Below are 12,526 nucleotides of genomic sequence, written 5' to 3' on the forward strand. Positions count from 1 at the left end.
AACATCTTCACTCTTATTGATCTTGGTGGCAAATCAAAATAAGCATTAGGTCTCTTTCTGCTGAATTGCTTTACAAAATACTAAAGAGCAGCATATCTGCAAGCAGTTCTGTCTCATAAGCTACCCTTTCCTGAATCCATAATGTCCTTTTGTTTTTTAGAAGCAAATCCTTGCTTCTGTAATAGTGTCCTCAGGTCATTAGATCTGATCTGTACCTTCATGTTTGAATTCAACAAATGCTGCCTTTTTTGTAAAGCAATAAAAGGATGATCTAATTTTTCTGGTTTTCCCTTTTTTTTTTTTTTGTCAAATAATTGAACCTCTTTTTCCTTGTGAAAGGACACAAAAGTTTCCTTATCTTCTCTTTTTCTGGCTCCTTTTTAAAAAAAAAAGTGAATTGCAAATGGCTGGCTACTTTTAAGGTAATTCTGAATTGAATTAGTTGAGAAGAGGTTATCTCTAGCTCTGTGTCCCATGAATCTCCTCACAGCCTTCAGAAATCAAGTGAGACCTTCAGTTCTCTGTCATCCCTCATAATTATCTCCAATTTGCCATGATTGTCTTTTCTTCTTGCTTCAATTTTTCAAAATTACAAGTTTCTGATTGTCTTAACAGCAGTAAGATATAGCACATTTCATTAGCCAGCTGTTTAATTTTGAATACTTCCCCTCCTATGAATTAATTGGTGCAGTTATGAATTAATTGGTGCATATATTGGGAGTGGCTGTTATGGGACAGAGACTTTAAGTACCTGACTGTGGGGAACAACAGGTTCCAATGCTGGAGCTCACTGGTGCTCGATGCTGTACAGGTAACAGACAGTATAACTTTCCAGACACAGAAACAGAGAATTGTTTTCAAATGGTATTGCAAGTATAAATGCTTCAGTCCTTGCTAGCATGATACAGCATTTTGTAGCTAGATTATAATGACAGTTGTGTCTTGGAAAGCAAAACACAACCATCATGATGTGTTTCTCTGAAACGTAAAAATCAGATGGGCTTTTAAGAAGTGTAATTACACATAGATGTGACTGTTAGGCAATACCAGCATGAATTTGGCAACTATACTGGCACTGTTGTTAGGCACGGGGAAGAGGAATACGGCCAGTGGGATGACCATGACAGAAAGGATAGGGATGACTGGTGGTTCTAACCTTAGGGGAAGAAAAAGCATCCTGCTTTAACACCTCATACAAATTATGAGTTAGCAGAGCGGTAGCTGAGAACTTCTTGCCAAACTTTGAAATGACATTTTATTTGTCCTAAACCCAGGCCATGAAACCAACTTTTAAAGACAAGGACCTGCCTTTATCTTGCTGGTATTCTGTGAGCAGTGTGTGTGGAGGGTGTATTTGGTAAGCTGAGGGAGTCTGTAGCCTGGTAGACCGTAGGCATATTCACATTATGATAAGTTGCTTCCTCTCACGTGTGCACACTAAAAATAACTAAATTTTAGACAATGTCTGAAACATATGTAAACTGAAATATTTCTGTTTCAAGCCAAAGCCACATACTTGCCTCTGACCATTGCAAAGCCTTTCAAGCACATCCACGTAATGTTTTGATTTCCTTTTTATTCGTCACTTTAGCTTTCACCATGATGTCTTGGCAAGTAGCTAACATTATTGTGGTTTTTTTAATAGTTTACTCCAACTACAAAGTATTCAGTTACAATAACAACTATTTGAAAAGGCAGAAGCGAAAAGTTGTCAGTTGTCATCTTTGTAGCATTCTTATTAGTATAATTCCATGAAGTGTGCGACTATTTCTAGACTAATCAAGTAAATTGGAATAGCTAAACATCTGTTTGCAGCATACCAGTGCATCAGTGAAACAAGGCACGTCTCCTACTCTGGTGTGACTTCTGCTGGGAGCACTAATCATTCTCTGCCTGTACCTGGTAGAAAGTAGGCCCTGAGATTTTGTCAATTATTTTCACAGTACCCCCCCACCTGTACCAACCCACCTCTCCCCACCCCCCTCCCCAACCCAGGAGCTGTTTCTCTCCAAGCCTTCTGTGCTAATTTTAAAACTAATGATCATTGCTACACCGGCAGAGAGCTCTTTCTAGAAGCGTTTTCTGCACTTAAGTGAGTGTTACTAAAGGGCTTTTTTAATTATCTGTATTTCAAGTGCAGTATTGCAAGTTTAATAATATTATAACTTGTGGGCATAGTATAATTAGTCTCTGCAAGTGAAAAAGGACTTTTTCTGCAGGGGAAAAGGGAGGCATTTAATAAATACTCACAATCTGCAAAGCCAAAGTACTATAATTTAACAAGATCCTATTCCTCCCGCTTTGAACTAACTTTTGTAGTTTCTTGTACAGATTGCTGAGGTGTATGAAGATTTTTAAAGCCTGCCAAAAATAATTTTCAAAACTGTCTTGCAGTGTACCCACGTGTGTGTTTTTAAACTGTAAGTTTATTAATATAGCTCTAGAAAATTAACTGTACATGCACTTAAACATGTTTAAATATGTTAATTTAAATGGGAAATCTTCAACATGTCCCCCCCTGCCCCCCTTCTTGTTTCTCTTCACTGTTGCTCCTGGCTTCCTTGGAATTTTGCATTTCAGTATGTAGTCTTAATTTTGGAAGTAAGCCTGATGTCTTTCCAACTAAACTAATAGAAACTCGTCTAAAGAATAACATTAGCAGATATGTGGACGAATGACTCAACACAGCATTTGTGAGAGGAGGTCATGCTGCTCCACTGCTGTTTTTTCAAAGAAGTTGGTTGGTATGAAAACGAGGAAGTTTATTGTCTTTTTAGATTTCCAAAGGAGCATTTTTGAGGGTTATTACTGACCTCTTGCAGGGATGCATTACTGCTGACGCCATGCTCTCAAATTACTTATCACAGCACTGAAAAATCAAGTGACCAGCGTGACAGTTTGGCAGCGCTAACAAGTTACTCGAGATACCTGCAGCAATGGCAAACTGCAAGCAGTTCCACGAAACCAGGATTCCCCAAGAGACGATAATTGCACTTCAAAATAGCAAATGGGGTCTAACGTACCTAAATTTAAAGTGGCCCATAGCGGCATGGGAGACACTATTCTAAGTTAATACACAGAACTGGTGGCCTTGAACTCAAAATAAGTACTTAAGATTGAAAACTTTTCAGTATAATATATGGAGGCCAATAAAATGTGGCATAGATGGGGTGAACAAGGATTTATTGTTCCTTGTGGGGAACATTACCCTTTGTAAGGGGTGGAAATATCAAATCAGTAGGTGGCATGTTCAAACAAACGAAAGAAGGTGGTTCATAAGGAAATACGTAGCCGAGCTGCATGGGTGCCAGAAGTGTGGTGGATGCCAAAGGCTTCCACAAAAAGCAAAGAGACGAGCAATGGAGGAAAAATTCATTGAGCTCTATTAAATACAAAGACACCAGAGCTGGCTCTAAAATGCACAAATGTACAAAAGGCTAGAGATCAGAAGAGTATTGTAAGAAATATCACAGCATTGTTTCATGTTACACATATGAAAAGCTAGATCTGTAAAAAAATTGAAAGCATTGTTTCTTTTTCCCACTCTTACCAGCTGGTAATAGTGACTGAAGTTAAAAATGTTAGTGTTGCTGGGGGTTTGCCAGTGCTTCAGTAAGAGTTTCATGTTTTGGCATAGCGCACTTTAATAATTAATCACTCTTGACACTTTAAATTGCTAATGATATTGGATAGGAACCTTTTCAGTGAACTTTAAATAAAGGAAAACGATGTTTTAAAATCTGAGTCAGCTTTTGAAACAGTGCTCTAAGAAACCTACAGCTCTTATCAAAACGTTAATTTTGTCAAACCTATATGTATTCTTGAATATTCTGAGAATAATATAGTTCAGGGTTGTTTCTGTAAAATATATATGCGTATAGAGCTGAAAAACAGGGATGCTTGATTTTTTTTTTCAGTTTGTACATTTAATGTTACAAAGAGTCTGGTCTTACTCCCCACGTTAGGAAAAGCTGAACTGTTCTTAATGGCCAGATTAAGAAAAAAATGTGACAGCTTATATTTCTGTATTTTTGGCTGGAATTTTGAGTCTGAAATGACGAACTGGAGGAAGATTTCATAGAATACAACTGCTTTGACTGAGCTACTTCAACTTACAATAACTGGCAGGTAACAAAACAAGCTTGCCTCGCTGGCTGAAAACAATGAAGAGTCTAAGAAGATGAGGGTGGGTCTGAGTGCAATTCAAATACAGATATGTATAACTTTTTTTTTCCACAGTAGTACAAAGTAGTCCTAAAGAGCAGTTCTTCTGACAATAACAGAGGAAACTTTTTTGAACACTTTCACTTTAGTTGCAGGGATATCCATTATTATTTGTATGTGCTGAATTTCTATCACATTAAAAAAAATAAAAATATAGCTTTCCTATACGAATTTGCATACTTCATATCAGAAACACAAAAATGCACTTTTTCTGCAAGAAAAAACAACGTTCTACTCATCTTCTACAGTCATGCAAGGAAAAGGAATCCTAGTTTATGACTCTTGTTGGGTGATGAGCTATAATAGGTGAGGGAGCTGATGTATAGCAGGACCTTAGGCCACTTCATGTTTCCCTATCTTCCGTTTTTGTGCTGTGCTTTGCCACAGTTTCCTTCCATTCAGAACATGACACAGAGTCAGAAAAAGAAAAGCAGATGAATTGGAGAAGAGTAAGGGGCCTGGCTTCCATCCTGTTATAGACAGTACATTAGGACACATGTCTGAAACTTTCTTCCATGTAAAGTTTTGTATGATATGCTTGCAGATCACAAATCTTCATCTGCTTCACATATATGTAAGCGTATGTGTATATATATCTCTCTCCAAATATATTTGATGGTGACGAATATGGATGTTCTGGAGAACTAAGCCCCATACTTGGTATACAAGGGATGGGAGGAAGGTTGTAAACAAACTGTTAAGTGCACCCAAGATGCACTGACTCTGGCATCCTGGCAGTATTCTATTTCAGACTCTTTCGGCCAAAATATAAGCTGTGTCTAAAAGCCTGGGCTAGACAAATACAAGCTGCTTTTGGCCCACCCTCCAAACAGTTTGGCCATAAGCCAGCTATGGTTCTTAAACCATATGGCCACATAAGCTCAGTCACAGAGCTGTGCTAACAAGCTTGTCATCCATAGCAGTTCTCCCTGCAGTGACACCCTGGAAACTCATACGAAGTTATTCATCCTCTCATCACTCTTTTTATTCTGCTCTTCCCACCCACCCCTGAGGCGCTACTCCTTTCTCGAATGTAATCTCTTTTTCTTGTTTGTGTGCACGTACCTTTGCATTGTTAGGTATTAAAAAGCATGCCGTTTAAATGGACCCATTGTGCATCGTCCAGAGGTGATCTAGACTGCTCTGTGCTTTATATCATGCTATTCTGAAATGCTGGATGATCAGTCATCTTAGTTAACCACCCACAAATCTTGTTAGGAGTAGGTTCTTTTTATTTTCATCCAGATCATTGCTAAAGGTTTCAGGTGTTAAACTGGAAAGGATGCTCTGTAGATGCTGCTAGATAGTCCACTTGAAGTTTCATGTTGACTGATTTCTTTTGTTTTCTCTTCAGTTAACTAGCTTGTAAGCTATTTTACGTGTTCTCTATGTATCACTTATATGGAACAAATGCTCCTGTTAGTAAAGAGGAGAGAGAAAAAGAGAAGCAGGTTTAACAAAGAAAGTAACATGGAGCGTATAGGAGTACTTGGTCTGGAGGTTTTGGTAGAGACTAATAATATCACTTTGGTAGCTGTGTGCATCTGATTATCCCTTTTATCATCAAAATCATCCACTTCAAACTTATGTTTTATGCATTTCAGCCCATTTTCTCTACCTTGAGTATACAATTTTTTTGTGTTATCTGCAAAATAATTCTGTAATTACCGTAGGTGTATGAATTTGCTCCCAGTGTTACTTATGATATCTTCCTTCTGCCTAGGGCAACTGTGAAATTCTGCCATGGTGACTGCAACTTTGCTGGCACTTTTTGTAACCCAGTGCTCATTGTTAATCAAATAGCAGTTCCTCAGGTGTATAACAAAACAGTCCTCCTGTCCAAATACTCTGTCATATGAGCGTGCATTGTAACTGCCTAGCAACAATCTTTGCCTGTTGTAGACCATGCCTGCTGTGTCATTCCTTGGGAATGTTGTGTAGGAACCAAGATGAACGATAACTGTATTTAATAGTTTATGTGGTGTGCTTTGTGAAGCATAGCATATATAAGCTTGTGAAATATTTGGTCTTATTCCATAATAAGAAATGTTCATTTAACTTCATTGCATTCCTTTTATTTCCTTCCCCCCTCCCCACCCCCGACCTTGTTTGTCTGACTGGTTATAAATGAGCTGTTTAGCTACGCAATTTCCTTAACACTCTTAAATTTGGATTATCCTGTTGGCTAACTTAGTGTAAACTGTGATTGTTCACAAGTCATAACTCTAGCCTCTAAACTGACACTTTAAGAGGGCACTCTGTGTTCTTTTATCTTTTATTCAAGAATTTTGGAGTATAACTGTTCGGGACAAACTTGACTATTTATTGTTAATTGCTTTATTCTATTTTCTGGAGCCTTCAGAATAATGGCAAAAGTTGTTCTAAATAAAGTAAGATCTACTTGGGATTCTCCTAGTTTTTTTCTGTCTGCCTGCAGGGAGCAGCCTGTGCTCTAAGTAGGCCATATTCTGGTTCTGTATAGGCCAGATGCGGGGGCCGGGGGGGGAGAAAAAATATAATAAAAATCATAGGAAGCGGGTGACTCCAAGGGCGATTTCTCAATAAGGTTGAATTCTCCTCTTTTTCTTGTGACTCAGTAGTGAGTTGCAGCTCAAGTACTAATCCTTAAAATTGAAAGCTCAACTGTTTAGAGGTGGTGTTAGCTGTATTACAAGAGGATTATCACAAAGAATGTCACTGCACAGTGAGCCTATCGCAAGCCACTCGAGCAAAGCAGGTTATAGATGATTTTTCTGTAAGTAGAGCTCAGTTGTAAAAGTTCACCAGGAGCTGCTTTTGTTGTACAGAGTTACTAAACATCTCTAGAGCCTTTGCAGTAGTGTTCTTGAGCGTGTGTCCTCCAGCAGTTTTCCACAGTCTCTCTCTGTTTCTCATGAGCTTGGGAAAAATAGAAGTTACTTAACTAAGTTTAAAGGGATGCCCTTCCTTTAATATGAGAGAAGGGGAGCCAAGCTCCAACTAAGCTCTGGGAAGATACGATGTCCTCCTTCCCAAAGTATGCTACAGTTTTATTAGTGGAATATCTAGGGGAAAACTTATAGATTCCTTCCTTCAGAGTAGAAAAGGGACATTCCAAAAAGGGATGGCATAAGCAATTAGCAGTTGCTAAAACAGAGCATCTGGTTCTGTTAAATTTACCAAGTACTATTATAATGATCTCAAGTATTAATTTGTTTAAGATGATACAAATGGAAAGCTACTTTCTAACAAGACGCTTAAGTTAAGAAAATGATGTCAATCCTGCTATAGGGAGGCCTCCTCCATTTTGTCAGGAAGCAAATTACTACCTTGATGGCAGTAAACACAGAGTTTACTGAAATAGTGGATTTCCTACTTAAATATGAATTAGTCAGTTGTGATACTTGATAACTCTACAAAACTAAGTTTATTTTTTTCATCAGGTATTTCAGAGGCAAGATGCTAATCAAGTTCTGTAAACTTAGTTGCAGCTACCGTCTTGTTAGTCACACAGTGCAATGAATTCCTGAATGAGTAGTCAACCATCCACTCTGGTCATTAGCCCTGCTGGGGGAGAGAGATTGGACCTAATGACTTTCTCTGTTCCTTGCAACTTAAATTATTCTGTAATTCTAAATGTTTACTTCTGTATCTAGGGTTGTCTTTAAAGAATACCTTAACAGTAGTTTGCATTCCTAATGAACATTGCTATAGCTAAATTCATAACACAAAATAAAGTGGCCAAAATTGAATTTTTGACACTATTCAGTAAATAGGAAATCAAACTCTTCTTAGATGAAAAAGATGTTTTGAAAAGGTCATTGTAAATTTGAAGAAAGCACAGGAAAGTCATCTGAGCGGCTTTATTTTCTCCCCAGCTCTCCACACTACCCTTTTGGTATGTTTCACGAACGTTTAATCCATGCCAAGGTGAACATACTGATGATATTTCGTCTTGCAACGTTAGGTGAAAGCTGATAAACTGACTCTTATCCATCTTCATAACAGAGGTAGAAGGATGCCACTTTTGTAAACATCCATAACTTGCTCTGAAAACTGATGTCTGACTGTCTGTCCCGAGCTGACAAATTCAGATGTGGCAAATTTGCCTTTCCTTCCCTAGTGCTGTCTTGTGCCGGTTACATGGTGATGCACAGTATCAGAAAAATTGTTTTTTAGAGAGGGAACTTCTTAAAGGGCTTGCTTAACTGAAGTGTGATCACTGCTTATCAGCTTCTTAAAGCCTTATGTATATTATTGAGTATAAAAGCAAAAAAAGCAACTGATTTTTTTACTCCAAACTGGAAGAAACAGTCATTTCCCCATTTATGGAGATTCATTGTCTTCTGTGAATTACATTTTACAGTGAACTGTTCCATCAGTGTTTAAAAATGAAAACTCATGGCTGAAAATGCAGTGCATCAGAACCGTTCTTCAAAACTTCATTAGTGGAAGAAATACTTAAATATTATGATGCTGTGTTGTGGCATGAGAATCAAAGTTAAGGCTGTGAATTACTAGTTGCCCACTTGAATGCTTATATGCCCAACTTTTAATTGGATTAATTGAAATTGAATTTGAAATTAGAATTAATTTAAATTAATTAGATCTAACTGAAAAGCCTTCTGTTGGAAATTAAATCACCGGCTCTTCATGTATTTCAGGTAACATTCAAGGAGCAACAATAGTGGATGCCCTTGATACACTATACATCATGGAAATGAAAGAGGAATTCAAGGAAGCCAAGGAGTGGGTTGAAAAAAACTTAGATTTCAATGTGGTAAGTAGTGTTGCTGATTAACATTTAATGCTCTGTTTAGTCTTTGGGGGCCAATTGACGACTGGGTTCTAAGATTGAAAGGGCGATGCAGGGCTACAGTATTTAGCTCATTGGTAGATAAAACAAGGCAGGAGGCAGAAACATAATAAACTTACTGCTCCACTTACACAGTTTTTCAATCGGAGAGATTTAGATAGGTAGGAGGCAACGAGCTGGACTGAAGGAAGGAAAAAAGAATAGAGTATTTACCATCGCAAAATAAACAACAAACTTTTCAGTCCTCTAGGATAGAAGAATCGGGACACTTCAAGCATTAATTTTTTAGTTACGCAAACACTTTACACTTTTGCTTTGTGAAATCTTCCACAAATTAGACTTGCGTTTAGAGAAAGCTCCGTGCCATGCTTGCCATTTAAGTTCCTTTGTGTATTCTAGAAGAGTTGAATCCCATGAGTTAGGCTGAACTGTTGGCACAAACTGATCTGCTTTAGTCTTACGAGGCACCAGGTCATCACAAGTGCACGTTGAAATCATCCTATTAACTGGTAACTATGCAGCTGAGAGCAAAGTTTGTTATTAAAGTTTTTATTCTAGGAAGGTTCTGAACATGCAAGAACCTCTGTAAAACTTCAATTAAATTGGGAAGTCCTGGTTTTGGTCTCTTTTGGTTTTTCTTTTTTTTTTTTTTTTTTTTTCTTTTGTGGGCCGGGGTGTTTATTGTAACTGCTTGGTACAGAGAGCTAATGGAGTACCTCTGCTAATCAGTGTAGTAAAGTAGGAAAGCATTGTAGGCACGGTACACTGAGCACTTAAAAGCTCTTGTAGTTGACATGCGTAATGGTAGAAACACTTTCTGAAAACAAAGTACTCTTTCTAATATGTTATGCAAAAGTCAGGATTAATTAGCTTCTCTAGAATGCTTGAGAATTAATTATCATTTTAAGAAGGAGGAGTTAATAAGAGTGGATAATATATAGTTTATATAAGCAGCAATTTAGTGTGCATTTATGTTTACATTAATAATGTAAATACAGGATATTAAACTGTGCTTCTGAGTAGTGTCAGATGTCTGATGATATACCTTGTGCTGGAAACTTCTACTTCTAGATGGTGTTGCCTACAATTTCAGGTCCTGTTGTTCACGTACTTTTAAAAATTATGCAGCCCCTATTTTTTCCTCAGTAATGCTTAAAAGCCTATGAATTCTTTCAAAATGTCTGCAATTTTGTATTCTGTTAGTTAATCAATGCAGCAATCCAATTTAGCAGATTTACCGAAACTACTTTACAGATAATACTGATGTGCATCAGGAACAGTATCTTATTCCTGATGTTCCTGTAAGTAGCTGCTTTGGCTTCAACACCTCACAAAATTATTTTCGTAATACTTCGTAGTCATACAGAATTGAATTTTACATTGGCATCAGTGATGAGTGGATGAAAGTGGAAGGAGGAAATGAGAATAAGTAACTGCAACACCAACTTTAATAATTGATGTCAGTTTGTTTAATGGCTGAATTGTTTGAAGCTAGTAAACTTGTACTCTTGTTTAGTTTTCCACTTTAAATATAAGTTCTAGTTTCAAATTCTGCTTTGCGTTTGTATCTTACAGTTTGAAGTTGGAAATTACTTAACACAAAGGGCCCTCTCTTTTGTGTTTAAGCATTTATTATGTATCGGGCATTACTTGACATTTTCGGCATTAATGTTTTGTACACTCATGCTTGCTGCTGTTTTTGCAACCTTTCTCCCATAAAAGTGATTTCGTTTTTAACAACTGACACACTGACATATCCTTAAGCATTATTTCTTGTGAGTGGTATAAAATGTGTTTCTGTTTGATGTTTCTGGTCATTTCCTGGGCAGTGACTGCTTAATCAGCTTTTGGGGAAGCATGTTTGGTCTTTATTTGTGTAATAAATAGGATTAGTTTGTCTTTCCATTTAATCTTAGAACTGTGCTTTTTCAATCTTAAATTTTCTTTAAGATGTTCTTTACAAAAATAGCTGTGACTGTATTCTGTGGCAGAATCTTTTCTCTTTATATTCTATGTCAATGCAGCTGGATAAAGCAAGTTTTCCTCTCCAGGAGTTTCTAATATGTGAGATACTCATTGTACATCTGGCATTTGGCCAGCACTTGATCATTTTCATCACCTAATTGTAAAAGTTTCCAAATGTCACTTTGTAAAGTAGGCACTAGTTTATCCACACAGAAGGATTTATGGACTAAAGATGACTTAATGGGAAATGGCATCATCTCTTCCCATGTTAGATTTCAGTCCCTCAAGTCAATGAATTAGTTGTCAGGGTTACTCTTGTTTACCTTGCTGAAGAAAGCAATGTTTTGATTTTGAAGGAAAATTCAAGATAAGTAAATGCCACCTTTCTTGGCAAACTTGTGAATTTTGGTAAACTTGTGAGTGGATGTGTTTGGAAGCTTCCCCTTTTGGAGTATAACACTCTTAGACTATTCTTGTTATAGCTGGAGCTGGTAGCCCTGTGGTTTTATAACTGGGATATCCACATTGCAATGCTCGGAGTTTTTTTCTCTCATAACTGCTGAAATTCCTCATATTTGATACCTTGCTGAAGTTTCAGCCAAACTGAGTAGTCCTTCAGGAATTAAGTTGCATTTTCTGATTCTGTCAATATTTTAAGAGATTTAGACATACATGCACCTTTGGAAAGAGCTGACACTTAGCAGTGGGTACATCCGTGGTCTTTGCACCATGAATGTGTGCTCTGTTTTCCGTTAAATCACTTCACCTCTGAAGAGCTGTATTTTTGCTCTTCAGTTAATATAGCTGAGGGCTTGGTCTGACCTCCCCACGTGTGCTGCTGCCCGCACACCTTTTTGGCCGTGCTCGTGCATGACCCTGCGCAGGGCTGCCCTGCGCCGCCTTCTATATCAACACGTTGCAAGGGAGGAAAAAGGAGCCAGTCTTTCAGGGGATCACTGGGGAGCTTGGTTGTTTCCTAGCTACAACTATGCGTTGCTGTGTGCTGCTCTGTTTTTATTTTTTTCATTATTTGCTTTAGGACCTGCACACACACAGAGCGTTTGTAGCTTTCTGAAAGAGTTTCTGTACCACCACCCCAACCCCTGCTTCACGTTGGGGAGGAAAAAGCTATCTGCCTCTGCAGTGCAGGGGGGTAAAACCACAATGAATCCATACTTGGGAAGAGATACTGGAAGAGGGATCTTAATGAGATGGATGAAGAGGTCAGGGTTCAGTGAGTAGCAATGGAGGAGCTGAGCCACTTGGCCACAGCAGTGAAGGGTTGGGAGTTGTCAAGTACTGGAACCGATGGTGCTTCACTTCTATGCCCAGATGCCCCCCAGCCTCTTTAGGATGCGACACTAACTGATCCATCCCCCTCTTCATCCCTGCTAAACTCCTTGCACACAAAAGGACAGTCTTGCCCGTACTGCATACTGAGAACAGTTCTTGGCCTACATGGTGTCCTAAAGCTTGCCTGGGCACTGGATGGAACAACAGGGACCCAAACCAGACCAGAAGGTGCTCACAAATGGTATGTGG

At 38.3% G+C, this 12,526-nt stretch overlaps 1 protein-coding gene across 1 annotated transcript in view; it reads left to right on the forward strand.

Annotated features, from left to right (window-relative positions):
• The window catches only part of MAN1A1 (mannosidase alpha class 1A member 1), a 154,339-nt gene that overhangs the window by 42,319 nt on the left and 99,494 nt on the right, over positions 1-12,526 (forward strand). Inside the window, exon 3 of the mRNA XM_054194409.1 lies at positions 8,868-8,983. Coding sequence (XP_054050384.1) covers positions 8,868-8,983 — 116 coding nt within the window. The remainder of the gene's footprint in view (positions 1-8,867; positions 8,984-12,526) is intronic.

Source organism: Rissa tridactyla, chromosome 3 (assembly GCF_028500815.1).
Source record: "Rissa tridactyla isolate bRisTri1 chromosome 3, bRisTri1.patW.cur.20221130, whole genome shotgun sequence".
Classification (NCBI taxonomy): Eukaryota; Metazoa; Chordata; class Aves; order Charadriiformes; family Laridae; genus Rissa; species Rissa tridactyla.